This window comes from Chroicocephalus ridibundus, chromosome 8 (genome assembly GCF_963924245.1).
Source record: "Chroicocephalus ridibundus chromosome 8, bChrRid1.1, whole genome shotgun sequence".
Taxonomy (NCBI): Eukaryota; Metazoa; Chordata; class Aves; order Charadriiformes; family Laridae; genus Chroicocephalus; species Chroicocephalus ridibundus.
This window is the reverse complement of record NC_086291.1, coordinates 12,600,902-12,619,171: the sequence shown is the minus strand read 5'-3', so window position 1 is coordinate 12,619,171 and position 18,270 is coordinate 12,600,902. Positions and strand designations below refer to the sequence as shown.

At 44.7% G+C, this 18,270-nt stretch overlaps 1 protein-coding gene across 18 annotated transcripts in view; it reads left to right on the top strand.

Annotated features, from left to right (window-relative positions):
* PTPRF (protein tyrosine phosphatase receptor type F) overlaps window positions 1-18,270 on the top strand; it is a 396,994-nt gene that overhangs the window by 291,399 nt on the left and 87,325 nt on the right. For 11 of the 18 annotated variants that reach the window (XM_063344836.1, XM_063344839.1, XM_063344838.1 and 8 more), the window contains 2 exons: window positions 3,203-3,220; window positions 12,020-12,130. In XM_063344836.1, coding sequence (XP_063200906.1) covers window positions 3,203-3,220; window positions 12,020-12,130 — 129 coding nt within the window. The remainder of the gene's footprint in view (window positions 1-3,202; window positions 3,221-12,019; window positions 12,131-18,270) is intronic. The other 7 variants (XM_063344846.1, XM_063344844.1, XM_063344841.1 and 4 more) reach the window with 1 other exon arrangement.

The following is an 18,270-nucleotide window of genomic DNA, read 5'->3' as shown; positions in this document are numbered from 1 at the left end:
TGTCCTGGAAGAACCAATACTACACACCTGGGAATTGCTGTGTGAGGCTCACACAGCAGTGGTGGTATCCACACATAACTCCCTCTTGCAACTGGTGGCAAACAGCCAGTCTTTTCTATAGTACTTTCACTTCTGAAAATAGTTTTCCCTAAAACCATGTCAGGAAATAGCTGAAAGCGCTGTTGGAGTTCTCTGGGATTCAGTGTTGCACTGCCCAGTTGCAGCCAGCAAGACCCTTGATTTCTCTGTTTGATGTTGCTTTGGAGTGACTTTTTGGACGTTTAGGTTGCTATAGGGAAGTGGTGTGATGATGAGTGCGGGGTGAGTTTGTCAGCACAGTGAAGTTTCTTCTCCAGCAAAGCCTCTCCTCCACACTGAAAAATACTGATGCAAATAATCCCATGGGATTTTCCAGTGTGTCACCCTTGCCCTGCTTTGGGCACCTGGCTGTGCGCTTCCAGTACACAGAGGATGTCAGGGTCAGCATTCGTTCCTGACTGAAGTGAAGGTACAGGGCATTATTCAGTGTCTGTTATCATGAAGGGGAAATAAACTCTCCTTCCTTATGAGTGTTTCAAACCTTTTAAACCACACAAAGAACTGGGTTTGAAGTTTGATCTTGGGATGCCCTTTGTATAAAGCAGCCAGGTGATCACAAGACACAAGTTGGCCGCAATAACCATTCAACTGATGGCACTTCCATCACTTGATGGACTGTGTTATGTTGGCACTTTGTGGCCTTTGTGCTGTGATTTGGTCCCTTTGAGGCACACCCTGAAAGGACAACAGCCAGAGATGTGTTGTCATATGACATGAAGGGAACTTTTATTTCTTCTGGATGAGGAAATTTGGAGTCCAAGAGAAAAGCCTCATGCATTCTCCATTATGGTCTCCTCTGAGTGAATGTCTTAACTTTGCAAAGGTGAGAGAGACCCAGAACAAACACTGTGCTAAATACAGCGAGCCTCTGTGCTGCTCCCACAAGGGTTGTCTTACATTCGGAGGCCAGGAGGATTGGGATTTAATGCAGGAAAAAATGAGCTGGTCACACTTAAGTTTTAGGGAATCTGCTTCAAGTATGCAGTTGCTCCTAGACCTCTGTGTAGACAATTGCGTATTAGAGAAAGGGTTTAGCCTCTACAGGGAGTAGATTTAAAGATTTGCTGCAATCTTTTCAGTTCTAGGGCAGAACAACAAACCCTATTTCAGCCAGATGAGAGAGAAGGAAGTTCTGTTTTTTGCCCCTTGGGCTTGTGCTCAAAGTCATTGCACCATTCCCATGGGAAGTGACACACTGTGGTGATGCTTTTCTTAACTCTGAGAATTGTGGAAAGGGATGGGGGGCGGGAAGAGGGAGGAGAGCGGGACAGGAGGAGGGAGGCCCTAGACCAAACAGAACAAAAATATCACTTGGCAAACTTTCCAAACAGGCAAAGAGAAATAACCCTGTTTTCCGTGGCTGTGCTATTCCATGCGCGTATCTCTGGGTATATCTGTTCTGTCAAGGGTAGCGGTAGTTACTGAGATAGATAAATAAGCAGCAGATTTATTATTGCAAGAGAGAGATTACCCACAACTTCAGTGCTGCAGGATCTTGCCTGATGCTTCAGTCATCTGTGGATAGAAAGCGTCAGAAAAATATAACCAGACATAAAGTTAAAATGGGGTAATGTCATCTTGGCAGAGGAAAATGCTGAAAAGAATAGTTTGAATTGCTGCTCCTGCTTAGAGAAAGGACTCTGCCTTAAGGAAGGGTAGTTAGGAAAGAAAAAGAATAAGTATAAATATTGTAATTACTTTTAAAGAGGCAGGTTAAACATGCTTAAAATGTGCCTTCTTTGTATTTACAGAAATTCTTTTCTGTCATTCTTTCCCATTGAGTGATCATTGTTGTGGATAATGGAATGAGCTGTAAATCTGAGATACACGACACTCTTGTATGCATACTGGTATTTATTAATCAATACACTGAACATGATTTGACACACTGTGTCCTGTTTAACCCTGTTTTTCTGTCTGTTTAAACTCCTCAGTTTTCTTTGGTAAGTGCTTGGTATTCAGATCCTACAAATCTGCATAAAACCAACACATACCATGAACTGCCTACAGATTCGATCTGCATGAATCTCTCCCTTATACTAACAGCCTTCATATGTGCAAAATAAGACCAAGGGGACAAAAGTGGGGATTTAGAAGGGTTCCCTGCCAATTTGCCTAGCTGGAGCGTCTCCCCTTCAGTCATGCTTCGTTACTGATAGTACGCTGAACTCAAGACACTGACCAGTGGATCCTCCACTTGCTAAACACATTGACCTCATAAAACAAACCTTTATAGATCGTTGCAACAGGAAAACTGAACCTCACTCCCAGAGAAGCCCTCCTTATAAGATACTCTTCATTATAGCATGTAAAATTCTCTCTAGTGCCTTATAAAGAGGGTAGGGATTCCTTTCACCAGCCAACATCCAAATTAGGCAGAAACAACAGAGCTCTGGCTAGTGTGCCATTGTTACATTACCAGAAACTACTTTGTTTCGGAATATTTCCGTATGTAAAGTTAATTCTGCATGACACTGATTTCTTTGCCAGAGGGAACCTGATGCAAGGGTTATGCGATTGCGGAGAATCGCTCAAAACTGATTTGTTACACTCTCCCCTTAGTTTAATTTCTTTAAGCGAGCAGATTTTGTCCCACTGGTCATTCTAACCTCAAAGCAATATTGCACCTAGCGCCCGCAACCATGCGCTTTCCACCCCTCCTGCCCAGCACAGTCACGGTCACACAGCCCCCAGGACACCCCCTCCCTGTTCTGTATGAGGAATGAAGGGGCGCTGCACCATCTTCCCAACGTGTCCTCCATCTCAACTGCTTGAACAGTGGGGTTGGGTGAATGCAAGTGGTGAGGCCAGCCAGCAATGCCACCTCGGCAGCTTAGTTCGGCCCCCGTTCATGAGGGTGGTGGCTTCAATGGCAAGATGCAGGGCTGGATGCTGCACTCCTGGAAGCGATGAGCTTTACTAACCTCCTGAGAGTGTCACTCTGACTTTTATTGCACATCAGTTTCTTTTTGTTTATTCCTGTCGCGCTAATACAAATTCTAGCTTTAAAAAAACTTTCTGCTTTTTAGTTATAATTTTCTTCCTTTCCTCTTTGTACTAATGCTTCTCTCTAATCTTATTTGCATTCAAATTACCTCACCAGGTGGTACACCGATCAGAGGTAAGAATGCTGAAATGTGCCTCCAGTTGTCACGTCACTCCATCTCCTGTCTGCCTTGTCCCTTCTCCTCTGGTGTTTCTCATCTCCAGCTTTTACTCTCAGCCCTAACTCTGCCAGCGCTCTTGCTCATCTGCACTCTCCCACTAGTGTGTTTATTTTGGTTGGTTTTTAGCGTGATTTCTTGTAGACTCATCCATTGCGATTTTGCACTGTTGAAAGGGGGTTATTCAACGGAAAGTTTGCAAACTGGAAGATGGTCCCTGGCCTCAGCCACATGAGGGTGGATGTCTCCTGCAGCTCCTGCAAGTCTCTGAACTTCTCGCGCAGTTGTGGCCTCTGAGGTTTTGTGTCTAGGGAGTTTTAGATGGATTGCTTTGGTGTAAGTGTAAGGAGGTAACATTTTCACAAGAGAACGGTCAAATTCTTCTCTGCTGCTGCTGACGGGCATGAAACTATAATCAGAAGGAGATAAATTCTTGAATGTTTGAGCAAATCTGGCTCTGGGATAAGGAGCACTTTTGTTTGTGTTCCTCATGTTTGCCTTTCAAGTGTGCTAACCCTCTAATGTTGCGGCAGAGCAGAGAACCGCTGCCCCAGACCCCCCTTTCTGAGCTGGACATGCTAGTGTTCCTTTGCGGCACAAAGATTTGTTTTAAATAGATGAATCATAAGCACATCTGGCTGCTTTAAGCCTTCATTAATTATACTCACCCCTGGTTTGACAGCCCAGTGTGCGCACTCCCTGGCTAGTTTTCACAGCCTGTATGCACCAGTAATGACTTTCCAATTGGAGTGTTGTCTTTTCTAGCCTAAACACTCAAAGCTGTCCCTTTAGATTAACTTTAGCGTGTTAATCAGCGTTACATGCTAAGGCCCTTCTGAATTCTCTTGTGATTTTGGTTACCCCTGTTGACTGACCCCTGGATTTCTCGACAGAATGACTACCACCTACAAATCAACACGACCTCATTCGTTCAGTTTTCCCCCTTCTCCCCTTTCCTCCCCCTTTTTCCTGAGTCACTGCTGGAAGTTAATAATCTGACTCTTTGGAACTGGTTCTGTTGCTGGGGGTTAATGTTTTCAGCTCCTGTTAAGTGAGTTTAGAATAAATGTGAATTGCCGTTTGATGTGTATTTGCATTAAGTTGCCTCGGTAGCAAATCTGGGTCAGGGAAAAAGACTGCAAACCTTATTTTGATATGAATGGGCTTATATATCTGTCATTCCTCGCTTTGGAACGCTGGATTGACAGCTGTGATGTTACAAGCTCCTTAAACTATTTCTTCATCTCCTATTTCTACTGCAAATCCTAAAATGAAATGACAGATTGAATGCTAACTAGCCGAGCACTCTGAGCTGCCAGCCGTGCACGCCAAGCGCGCAGCCATCCCGGGGCCTCCCTGCGCGCTCGCTGCACGCCTGCCGCCCTGTCTGATGACATTAGTGACTCAGCACCAGAACCGCGTGGATGCTCCATACGTCCTGCTTGGGAACCGAACACATTTCTGTGAAAAGAACCATCCATCTCATGAAACATAAGTTCCCCGCACCCCCACCCCTCTTCCCACCCCTGTTTGAGTCCCGATGAGGTATTTTAAGAATGTTCTTGACATTATTTAAAATATATGTGTCCTGTTTGAATGTCAAAGATGACATTTCTATGAGAGCAAACAGAAGCCACATGCTGCTCTCTGGCTTCTCCCAGAGGATTTCTGTCAGCCTAATGCCTTTTATTTAAAACGGAGGTCATTGAATTTCTAAAGATAACGACAGATTAGATGAAAGTGCTTTTATGATGGTGAGGTTGTGTCCATGTAGAAGTGACTGTTCTGCCATGTTCTATACCCAGCTGCACTCTTGTTCCTCATTAAGGTAAGTTTGATGCTTTGGAATCCATTAATTTGGTCTGAAAGGAAGGGTGAACTAATGACTCTTAACAAACCCTTTTGGTACTAATGTTTGGGGGGGGAGGGGTGGTTTAAGTTTGATTTAATTGCTGCTGTGACTGTGTTGCTAGGAGTTGTGTGTCTGGAGGATTTGGGAGGTTCGAGCATTACCCAAGGCCTTTGCGTCGGAGCAGCAGAGAACCCACTCACAGGGAGCAGCGTGTGGTTAGAGAGAGGGTGACCTGAGAAATGCTACCATGCGCCCCTGCAAACAGGAGGAGATTTTTCTCTCTAAACACCTCGTTTGACCTTATCCCTACATATTTAGTCCCTTCTGTCCAAGACATCTCTGGCTTCCCTGAAATGGGAGGAGCTCCCATCTATAATTCAGCATCTCAGTTTGTAGCTTTGCACTTTACCCCTCCGGGACTGCCCCAGATAATAATTTAATCTTGAAATCCCTATTTGTTCATCAGAAAGACATGGAGCTGGCAGGTGCCCATCAGATTAGGCAATAGCTAGCTTCTTAAGGTGACCCACAGATACTATCAGCAAGTCCATGTTTAAGCAAGTTCTGCCTCATTCGTATTTTCAAAGTAGACTATAAGATGCTCATTTCCAGCATTTCTCTGTAATTGAACTCACTCAACCTTTTGTGAAACCTGGCTGCATTTTCCTGCCACAGGCTGTAAGACAGAGCAGAGCACTGTTGTGTTTCTGGTGGGTGCTGGAGTGAACAGGCCTTAGATCGGATGCACGCGAGGAGGTAAAGAAATATCCTCATCGCAGGCGTTTTTCCTCTCCAGTCAGATTTATTGGTTACTTTTCTGTCACCACAGGAAATATCTGAGCTTCCTATACATAAGAGCATTTCTTCCCTGCAGAGGTCTGTCTGAATTAACTTTAGATCAGCTCACTTGGGTGTCAGAAGCTGTCTGTCTGAGAAGCCAGGTAAACACCCACACCGATTTCTGTATAGCTGCAGCTAAACCTTTTTCAGTCCCCAGCAAACTGGTTTAAATATAGCTCCAGTATTTCGACACTGTCCTGCGAGCTGGAGCGTAAAGCTATCCAAGGAGATTAGAGGAAGCTAAAAGAATTTTGCTGTCTCTTTTTGAGCACGTGTTTGTACATTTGATTGCACTTTGTATATGATAGGATTTTTTTTTCTTGTTTCTTGAGCTTTTCCAGCCACCAAACAAAAAAGCAAAAGGAAAACAATTTAGAAGTGAGAAGATATGCTTGCAGGAGCAGTGTCCGGGGGAGGTTGGGTGGGGTAGTGCCTGGAAATGTTTGTAATGCCATGTTTCTTACTGTCAGGATTCAGATTGACTCATGTCCCTTTAGGAGAGGGAACACAGAGGTGCGACTGTGCGTTTGATAGTGCTGTAGTTTTGCTTCTGACGCAGAGTCCTGTACCTGCTGGCGAGAGATCAGGAGAGCATCCTGAAACTCTTCTGTCTTAGAGCAGACCTCGTGCTGCTGAGCATGTTGGGTCTCCTCTCCTCCCTCTCTGCCCAAGTCCAGCTCAGTGGCAGCGGTCAGGTGCTGTCTGCAGCGGCCGATGGTGCACAGGAGAGCGATTTCTCAGCAGCGCTGCCATCCAGAGCAGGCCCCTTGCATGCCAATCACCAGCCTCTCAGGCATAATGACCGTAATGAACACTAACAATGCAAATATATTTATGGTTATCTCGTTTTGCATAATTGGCAGTGTTGATGGCTGGTGAAGGCTAGGTGCAGTCCTCTGTAACAGCTGGGAGATCCTGCTGTTATAAATTTAAAAAAAAAGTGAATATGGGAAATGCTTATTTTCATTATTAGTGACTCTTGCGTGTGTTTAGTGTCTTTCGCTTTTTCACAGCTCCCACAGCAAGTGTTGGTTATCTTGGGCAGCAGCCAGGGTGTGAAAGTCCGTCCCCCTTGTTGTCAGGGCTTCACAGTGTCTCTTTCTCCACCATATTCACACTTACGTGTGAATATGTCCTTGTTTGGTCTGGGCTTGCCTCTGGCCCTGCTCCACAGCTCCACGGATTTTATGAGGAGGATTGTCCTTGTCTGGGAGGGAATTTTTAGCAGAAGGGGGACTGGGACCCACACCTGAGCACTGGCTGAAGGGATGACCAAGAATACTGCTTCAGGAAAAGTCAGGCAGTGTTTCTGTGGAGGAAGCTGGTGGGAGGCAGAGGGAAAGAGAAGGGAGGGGTTTGGAGTATTCATGTCCTCTAGTGTGCAGGGCGGGCAAAATTTACCTCTTCCCTGAGAAGGAAGGGCCCTGGTCAGGTAGCTGGGTTCATTAACATTTGCACTACAAGTCTTTTCCTTAGATGAGTGCCGTGACTGCAGTCTGGTTCCCCTGACTCCTGGATACTTATGGGAGCATTTCATTCCATGTATAATTTTATAACCAGGGCAAAAGGTCAGTCTCCATCTCTGAGATGGAGGGGGGGCTGAAGCTGTGAATTCCCTGGTAGAGAAATAGAGCTGCTCCTACTGCTGGGGACAGAACTCGAACCTGAATAGATATGGAAGAGTGTTGCCCCAAGAGTTGCTGTGTTTAGTTCCGGGCAGTGCTCTCTGGGACAAGATGAGCTACGGAGCAGGATTTCAGAGAGATCAATTTGTATGGCAGCTCGGAGCTTTTTACATTTGGTTTGTCACCTGGAGGAGAGAGTGACGAGACCTCCATGGCACAACAGTACCCCGTGCTGCCAAGAAGCAGCCCTTATCAGGATCTGCCTTCCCCATGCTCTCTCTGTGCAGTGCACTTTTTAAATGCTTCTTTTAACCACTGTCACTGCAACTAATGATTCTGCCTGAGCACAAGTATATTTGAATAGATAAGTATCTTGGAGAGCCGCTAACAGGGCTGCTGTCTGTGCCCAAGTTTTAAAGAGCAAAAGAAAAAAACTAGGAGAGGAGGGAAAGGACTGGCAAGGAGATACCAGCGCAGAGTAAAGAACCTATAAGGGATGCTTGTCAGTCAGCAGAGCCTGCTCCTGCCCACAGCCCCAGAAAGCTCTGCCTTGTCACCATTCTCCCTGGCGCTGGAGAGCAGCCAGGGGTTTTTCTGAGGAGCTGTCAGCTCTCTGATAAGCTGAGATGTGTTACCGGGAACAGATCTGAGCCTCAAGTGAGATCGACGTGACATCGCAACATGGTGAGGAATGGCTGCCCCTCTTCTGCTGGAGCCCACTGTGGTTGAGGAGACAGGGGAGGTCGAGTGGTGCTCAGGAGGGAGAGGTTTCTCTCTGATGTGCACATACCACTGCAGAGCTCCCAAACAAGCTGTTCACTGCTCCTCTCTGTACACATACGCACATCCCGTAGTAGACGGTCCTCATGCACCCACTGAAGCCGTGCTATCTGATTGCACATTAGGACTCAGCCTTGCAAATGAGAACAAGGCACCTGGCACTGGAGCACCCGAGGAGTCCATATGAGGAGTCTGCAGTAACATCCTGCGTGAATAAGACCTTACTCAGCAACTTGTGCAACATAAATCCCAAAGTAATGAATAAAAGTAAATCAGCCTTCCTAGCCCTGGTTTGCAGAGGCGCAGAAGATTGCAAGATGGGATGTTGACAGGGCTAGGAATAGAAATCAGGTCCTTTGCACTTGTCAAAGCAAAGAATTCACTGCTCTTTTGAGGGTTTTTGGATGCAGCTTCCATGAATTTCAGGCAAATGAGCTACTCGGGACTCTGTTTTTCCTTTCTTGTAGCTCCTTGTGTCCTGTCCAGCCTAGACTTGAACCCTCCAAGAGATGAAGCTATTGCCTTTCTTAGGGATGACTGAACTAGGGCCTGGAGCATTTTACGCTTGGGATTTTTTTTCCAAGCCTCAGATGCATTTATGTTTCCAGCTTTCTGATCCCAGCAATGTCTGAGCTTCTTAACCTTATTCATAAATCTCTGTATCCTGAGATACCCTACACTCTCCTGTATCTATGATTTAGTTGTAGGTTGTCCTTCAGGAAAAGCCCTATAGTCCTGCTGACTGCCATCAGTTTACCATGATCCTTCCTCTCTCTGCTAGCTGTCAGCTATACTGGGGGATCTTTACGTTTGTCTAATGATGATTAATTGCAGTAACTGATTTCTTTCTGGTTCAGTTGAGAGTTTTACATTAACTTCCTTCGGCTTTCTGGGTTTTCTCTTGCTCCTGACGTGCCGCAGTTTGAATAGTCGTGCCAACCCAGACAAAACCAGAATCCCTTGCCCGATGTCCCTGAACAGTCTGTAGGAAGTTGCATGTTTATAGTATGATTCTAGAAATTGGTCCATACTGGCTGCAGAACTGACGGGCAATAATAGCATGTAATCTGCAACTCCCCTCTGCCTTCATTTTCTTCATCCTCTTATGTTTTCCTCTTCTCTCTCCAGCACTGGCGTTGAGGACCCTAGGGATAAAAAATAGTTTGACCAACCAACATTTAAGAGGCATGGTGATCGCAAGTGGAAAAAGTATAAATACCAGTGATATGTATTAAATGGCTAAAAGGGGCATATAAACAGGTACGGGTTCATGGTAGAATTATCTAGGGATCTTACTTTTCTTCCAGACAGACACCACTGCCTGTCACCTGAAGCTGGCTCTGCTTTCGGCCCTATTTAACTACAGGCTAAATCAGAGAGAGGCACTTCCTCAGGGTGATGACATCCACTCTTTTTTGTTGGATTATTTTTTTTTTTAAGTTTGGGTATGTTTTGCAGCAAACAGCTTTTTCCAACCAAGCCTGATGCAAGCACTGAGAATGAAATCTGCAGCACATAAGTAATGAGGAGAAATTAAGAAGGCGATAGTATATGGTGAGTTCCAGGAAAATCTTCCTGACAGAGAGCATAACTAGGCTGTGGCATAAATTCCTTGAGGAAGTGGTGAAAAACCTATCACTCAGCACATTTAAAATGGGATTGGACAGAACACAAGTACATTTACAACAGGGAGCAATGCTGCCCTGGCCCCCAGGGATGCACGAGATAACCTAATAGGTCTTTTCCATTTCTAGATTCTCTGATTCTCTGTGTCTTATCAATGCTGGGAAGCTTTCCTCCTGCTCCACTGCCTGTCATGCTGCTGTCTGCTGGAAGATGTTTTTCCCAGACAGCATGTAGAAATTCAGTGTTCTCCCTGAATTAAGCAGCAGTGCTCTGTAGGCTTTGGCCTGTGGGTGTCCAGGGAGTGCCATGGCTAGGGAAAGCTGGCAGCTCCTTTTGTTAGTAGGAGGAAAGACTTCTGCAAACAAGCTTTCTCTGTCTAGCTGAAGCCTCATTTCCAGCACTAATGCAACAATAGGGAGGGCTCTGTACATCATTTTTATTATATGGCAGAACCCAGGGAAGTTCATTTTTCCCCATGACATATAGACTTATGCTACAGTCTCAATTTATCCTTCTAAATAATGTAGGTGGCAGTGGTTGATTCACATTAGTTTTTCTTCTGTTCTGATGATATGAAAAACTGAGTTTGACCTCTGCAGCTTGAACCAGCAAGAAGGGAGAAGGCAATTTCACCAGCTATTCTCAGTGCCGCTCTCAGTGGTCGTTTTGAACCGTGGCAGGCAGAAATGAGTTCAGATCCTTACAAGCAAAGGGGTTAATGTTTTCTTTTAGTTCAGTATATGGTTTGTGAAAAGAGTTCCCTTCTTACAGGCAATCCTAACCAGCAGAATCTGAGCACTTGGAGGCACTTTAAAAATTATTTGCACATTGCCTGGGGGAAGCAGGCTGAGCACCAGCCGCTCCAGTGTCTGGCCAACGGCCGTTCGCTCCTGTGGTGCCAGCTTGCTGTCGTATGCATCCTGCTTCTTTCTTTCTCTGCATCTCTGTCTTTTATTCTGCATATGGGACCCAGTTTGGGGAGTTTAGGTGTGACCAGTTTTGCAGTCATCTATGCTAGGCAAGAAGCTGGATGAAGGACCAGCCTGCCAAGCCAAGTGGTGCTGGAGACCAGCGTAATAGGCTGAGATGAGAGAAAACCACATCAGACCAGCGCTCGCTTCCACGTCATGGGCACTGCACAGGTTCCCCATGTAAATTGCTACTCTCTGTGCTCTGGTGGTTATTCCAGTTCTTTAGATGTGCCCCTCATGCATCTCGCACTTTGGCGATGGGATCAGATCGCGTCCCAAGGACCTGCAGTCTGGGCTAAGCAGCTATTCCTGACCCAAAGCTGGAGGAGCAGGCACTGCCAGGACAAAGGAGGGTGGCTTTCACGTGAGCGCCGTGTGGCAAAATGGGTGGATTGCATTGGTGTATATCTTTGATGTCTCAGACCGAGTTTCTAATCTTTTTGTATCATGTATAATGAAACCTGAAAGGATGAGGAGATCACTGATGTGGAGAAAGCTGACAAAAGGCGAAGTGTTTTCTCAAAAGGGGCTGTCTGTTGGAAGGAGGGGTGCTGAGGTGGGAGAGATGGGAATCTGCCAGTTTCTGCAGGAAGGTTGCAATTTGTTGAGCATTTGCTAGGCTTTGCGTGCATCAGATAAGAAACAAACAGCTACAGTTAGTGTGCTTTGTGCTTGGCTGTTTTGATTAAAGGCTTATTAAAGGTCCTTTTATTAGCCAGGAATCCCATACAAAGCTGTAATTAATATGTGTGTATGTGTATGTTTTTTTCCTTTATTGAAGCAATGAATATAAGTGGTTGGGGTGGTTGGAAATACATCAGTAACTGGTTCCCTGTACATTAAAAAAATAACAATAATCAATTTCACAAGCTTCTAACAGCAAACTGGGTACCTTTTGGCTGCATGCTGGTACCCTGTGGGTCCAGGGAACAACATCACAATATATCTATCCAGGAAGATGCTTTAAAAGCGTGGGGCATGGCCTTCCTTTTCGGAGACTGGCTGTTCACTTACCAGATTTGCCATGACCTGAATTGTCTGTGTCATCTTGTTTGTGTACAGGAGCTCTGCAAATAGAGAACAGCGAGGAGTCAGACCAAGGCAAATATGAATGTGTTGCAACCAACAGCGCAGGAACCCGCTACTCTGCCCCAGCGAACCTTTATGTTCGAGGTAAGAGAAGCTTCCACCCAAGGAGATCACTCTCCTCCTGCCCAAAAGGCTCCATGGCTTTCAGTGAAAGAGTATGTTCCCTGTCTTAGTGCCCTGATCGCACTTTGTGGTTTGTGTCACATGGCCTTTTGCTCAAAAAATGGCAAGATCTTTGATCCACATTGGGTTTGACTCACATTTGTTTCTGGAAATCTGTTTCTGCTGTTTATATGGTGTTATGTAAAATGCTGGAATATGGGCAGAATTGGAATTTCTTTCTCCCTTGAACTCCTTAACTTTGTGTCATAGTTATTTTAATTGGGTACTTAATCCTCTTAGTATAAACTGACCTTTGGTGGAGTAGTTTAAAACCAGTCATACTCTAATGAGCGAGAGGTGCTCAGCTATAGGTGAGCTGATATTTAGGCCTCTGCTGTGGAATGTGTATCTTTAAAAACTGAACAGCTTTTTGGAGTTGTCCTAATCCATCTTATATGCATCAGTGATTGAGCCTCTGGGTATTAATGGCTCACACTGGGAACCTGCTGGAAATTAGCCGCAATTCATGTAAAGTGATTTTTCTAATGGTTATGCTATGTTGCCGATTTAAAACTGTTTTCAACGTACCAGAATAACTAGGTTTTACATTAGGATAGTCTCTCTCTCTTTCTCTACATTAAAGATGTTTGAGTTATCTTGGAGAGGAGCAAGGGCTAAATTCCCTGTACAATTTCCATTAATTTCAGCAAGAAAAAAATGTGCTGCTTCATATGACACTGTATAACCAGAGCCACTGGTCAGGAACCAGCTGGGAAATGAAGTTATGGATTTTCCCAAGAAGAGAAAGAAGATTCTTGTGCTGCTGCAACCCATTGTTTCTTAGGAAGTTAGAACCAGATTTTATTTCCACTTAGTAAATCAACTGTCTAATAATAAAATCTCATCTTCATTTCTTCCTTCCTCTGTTTTGAAGAAAGAAAATACAATCTTAAAGCTGTACATTGGTTAGTATGGAAAGAGGACATGAGAATGATTAAGTCTTCACATGTTGTGTGTTTGCTTCTAGGGGTGGCTTCTGGCATTGTTTTCTTTGCTTCTTCTGGGGGACGGCTTTTTTATTTTGCAGTGTAATTTGGATTATAAGAGTCTTTGGAAGACTGAAGTATCCAATTAAGCATATTCAGAAGATGAAGCTATATCTATGCAGTGGAATCACTCATTTCACTCTCACGATGTAATTATGGATGATTTTGAACTCCCTGTGTTCTTTTAAGTTCATTTTTCAGGCAAGCTGTGCTAAAACTCATCTGGGATTGTCACTTTGCACTCTGAGGGGAAGGATCCTAGTTACCAGGCTGGCTGTTGTTGCTTAGGTTTGTGTGGATACACAGCCATTTTGCTGCAGTATTTGGGATGCTTTTGCTTCCTGTGACACGCTCAGAGTCTCAGTGTTCTGAGGCACAGGAGCTTCAAGAGGTAGAAAAACCTCCTCTTAACACTTTCTGATTTCTTACTAATGAACACTCTTTATTTAGCAAGTGAATCCTGTAGGACTGAGAAGTGTACTGAATTTTACACTTGGCTTGCTGCTCAGCAAGGTTCATCTGTCCTGTTTGGGCTGGGCACGGGCCGTGGATGGTCTGCACATGTGAGAGGATCCTGACGTTCACCGAAGCAAACATGTTCTTAGACATATGCTTTGCTGTTAACTGTCATTTTCTTACACATAAATTTTTGCAAGAAGCCTTTTTATTGCACATGATCTTTACAGTGTTAGTCTCCAACCTGTGTGATCCTGATAAAGCCCTGCTGTATATTTAAGACAGGATACCCCGTAAATTATTACCAGATGAAATTCACTGTGTGTACTAGGTCGTAGATGGTATTTGTGCTTACAGTTTCTGATAGCAAATATTTTGCATAAAAAATACCATATTGTTACTATACTAGTTAATGACTTCAAAAAGTCAAATCAAGAATGGTATTTTATTTCTGTAGCAAGCAAGGAAAAAATGAAAATATTTTTCTGGGATGCAGAATAAAAGAATCCCTGTTTTTTTCTTCTTGCAATAGTCCTACAGTGTTGTCATTAGGCAGGTCAGTGACTTCTAGTAGGGTCTTCAGGAAGTGCCTGCATCTTTACTATAGAAGACATTAATTAATGCTAAATTACAGGTGAAATTGTGTCAGCTGCACCGCCACTGCATGGTGGTTTCATAACGATTGACCTCATTGCAGTGAATACCCAAGAAGTTGTCCACTTTCTCAGTAAGCGTGGTGGAGCACTGAGCAGCAGTACTAATTTCCACCCTGTGTAGTTCTCGGGACTGCTTGTGCCTGTTCTCATTTACAGCCTATTGTTTTTTTAATAGTTCAAACGTTTGTTTGTCTCTTGACTCTTGGGGTTTATGTTTTTGATCATGTCCTCCCCTTTCCTAGCCTCCCAGGTAATCCTCTGTGGGTGTACTGTGTTAGAAAGCACAGTCTCATTAGCATCTTTATCATAATTTTCAGTCTAACAAAGGAAGATACTGGGTGCTGAGAAAGAATATCCAGGCACTGCTCAGGGCTTCCTATGTCAATGAAAGAACAGGAGGAGGAAGGAGCAGGCTACACCAGCATCTTTTCTCTGTGAATCCTTTAGAGTTGGCACTTATGCACAGATGGACTTCATTAAAAGTTAAAACATTTCCACACCAGGGATTTGTAAAGGAAAATGGATGCATTTTCCTTGAAGCTATTATTTTCATCTTACTAAGTGTGCTGGAAAGCAACCCTCATAAGCCTTCTGCTTCTGGACTGACAGGTCTATCTGTCTGCTGCTGCAGAGCTGGGATGGGGCTGGGGACCAGCGCTGGGAGCTGACTGCCTCCCACTGCTGTGCTTCAGGTTGGTTGCGCATGGAGGGTTGCAGACAACATCCAGACCATCAGAGGAGCAAGAACAGAGTGAAAGCAAGAGCAGGGAGCATGCCAGGGTAAGGTGGCTATCTGGGGCATGGCAGGGACTTCGAAGGGGCCACAGTGGCATATTCCTGTCTTGCCCTGTCAGCACAAGCATGCTTGCCAGTGCTGATCTGGATGTTGTCACTCCACCATGAAGGAACACTCATCCATTTGTGGTCCATGGTTACGTGTACCACAGTACATCTTAACAATTATTAGATTTGGGACTTGATGGTGCTGCAGGGAAAAGGGAAGGGAATAGAAATGTATGGAAAATGTGATTCCTCTAATCCAGAGAGCTTACTGTCTAATTTAGACGCAAAAATCCACGTAGTTGATTGAAGACATACAAGAAATTGGTTTAAGAGTAGAAAGCAGATTGGACCTAGTGTGGAAAAAAAAAAGGTGGTGTCATTTCATCATGCTTACTGGGAATATGGTATAATTGCACTGATTCACCTACACTATTGGTTTTTTATGAACACATTTCACTCTTCATTTGTCTACAGATTCTGGGACATCTTCACAAAAAGGAGTTTTCAGACAAAACTCTTGCCCTATGAAATGCCTGTGAAGGTGGTGGCCTGTGTGGTGCTCCCCTCAATAGCGGCACCGTTACTTGACTCTTTCCCTGTATGAAAGGTTTTTTCTGCCCTTCTCTTTCTTTACACATGGCATTATTTTTTTCTACTTCAGTGAAGCAGATGAGGAGGAAGACTATGTATAAGAATATCCATATTAATACACTGTGGAGTTCACTAGGTGTGTTCCCTAGTGCTGCTTACAGCAGTAAGCAATGCAGGTGTTATTAGAATAGTATTTATTGGAGCACTGGCTGCATACTTCCCATCAAATGAGAAATCTGCTGCTTAGTTTTCACTTCTTAAGTGCTGCTTTTCACATCTTCAAGGCACGGTCCAGTGGGGCAAGTTCCCTGGTCCAAAATGTTACACATACTATAGAGAAGCAGCTGCACAGCTGCTTTTAAAAAAGACCATTTAAAACTGAATTGTCTCCTCTGTCCCCAAATCGCAAACTAGTAAATCAGACTGTAGTAAATAGAAATGTGTTATTGCAAAAATCTGTGCTTTCTTGATCTGCTTTTTGAAAGGCCAGGCTAGTTTTTCGTTTGGCATCAAGGAAACTTGCTTGGAATCTGAAGTTTGATTTGCCAAGTTTAACTAAGGAGCCATCACCCACAATGAAATTAGGACTGTGGCTCTGTCCTTAGCAGTCATTCTCTGGCCTCTGCAGGGTTTTTACACCTGCTTAGGCAGGTGGCTTAGGCTCAGAGCGAGCTCACCGAAATGGCTACTTGCAGCTATGTGATGCTTACTGCAGTGGGGAACTTGTGTAAATAATAATAATTCTGAATGACTGACATAGGCCTGGAGCAACAAGATTTGAAGCCTTTAAAAAGGACATTTTCTGCTTATGTAATATTAAAACAGCTAAAATAGCAACAGCAGTCAAAGCTTGAGGGTATTGCCAGGAGAAGAGTTGAAGCCGAGGACAGTGGTCAAACAGTCAGCGACCAAAACTGGCCGTGTCTGAAAAATGGCTAAATAATGGGGGATACGTTTGTTTACAGTCCAGCTATATGCACACTTCTGGCAATGTGCTTCTTTAAACCTGCCTTTCATCAGGGTTGATGGGGTGACATTACTTGACCAGAGGGGCGCACTGCTGGTGCTTGAGGGCCTGGCAGCGATCACAGACAAGCAGAGACTGGAGAGACTTGTGAGGGAGATGCCTGGATGACAGGGAACAGGAACAGGCAGTTGAATCAGACTGGATGACCCAGACTGCTGCTTCAGACAGACGTCTGCCCTGGACCATCAGAAGAAGCAAAACCAGGCTGCGATAGAGGCTGCAGAGTAACTACCCCTCAGCAGTTGGTACATGGCTGAGAGGGGCGACGGGCCTGAAGGGCCATGTGTACACTCTGTACAGTCCTGACCTCAAGATAATGCTGCAGTAGAACAGTGCAACAGAGAGCAGTGACCCTTTGATGAAGAAAGTGCACTCCTTTTTATGGGATTTCAGTATTTTTAATTTCCATTTCCTCTGGCCTTGGGGTGCTGCTCCACGCTGAAGCTACTGCTACGGCCAAAGTCAGAGCAGCTGTAGTTTGGGCAGATGCAGCTTGGCTGGTTGTAAGCAGAATCGGGGTGAAGGCAGCCAGCAGCACGGCCGGAGCTGCACGGCACTAGCTGCACGGCACTCGGCACCAGCAGACGTTTGCTGCTCTGTCAGCACTGTGGCTCGTGCTGCTGGGACTGTGTATCCCCATACTGGAGCTGGCAGGCTTCAGGGACGGAGAGGCATGTAGAGGCTTCTGCCAAGTTTTCTCTTTCCCATATACTACTATGAATATTTTTGTCATGTTTTCTCCTGGGGTGAAGTGTGTTCACCGTCAGTGTTTCTATGAGCACTTTGCTATGCTGTAATGATTATAATGATCATGGTTTAATAAATAATAGTTCTTTGTCCTTCTGCTAGCACATTTCAGCTAAAGATTTCAGTGTGCTTTACAGAACTCAGCTAAATAAGCTTAACAGTTTTATTCCTTGCAAAGTCCTTTGATGGTTGAAAGTGCAATGTGAGGCTCAGGTCTGATTATTTGTAAAATGACCTTTATGGAAAATAAGAGAGTGGCTGGTGGCTCAGTGCATGATAATGCAACATAAATGGACTTGGAAACCTATTTCCCCCTCCTCCCCACATGACCTGCATAGGCGTCTGTGGAACAATTAGGCCTGCATATCTGTGCTGACTAAATGTCCGTTCCCTCCCCTTCCATATCCACTTGCACAAAGGGTTAGGAAATCCATCTCTGGTGCTCTGAGATTTTCTGCTCTTAATTGAATTCATGCATGCATGTGTGTGCACTATGAATGGGAAAGGGTGGTTGGGCACCCTGAGCATCCTGTCTGTCTCTCTAGGATGGAATATACTCATCACTGTGGCATGAGAACATTGTTCATCGCATATAATGGGAGGTTGTCTTATTCTCATGTAATCTGGCGTAAAAAAGACAATCTGTCCTTTTGTTCCTCTGTACCTCTAAAAGCTGTAAAGGATAAAATTTGATTTATGTGGAGTCCTTGAGACACAAGATGTGCTTTTGGAGATAAGCAGGAACAGGTTCATCCCCCTCTGGGTTTTTGTTAACCTCTCTGTCTTTTGGATTCCAAAGTGTCTGGGTGCCTTTAT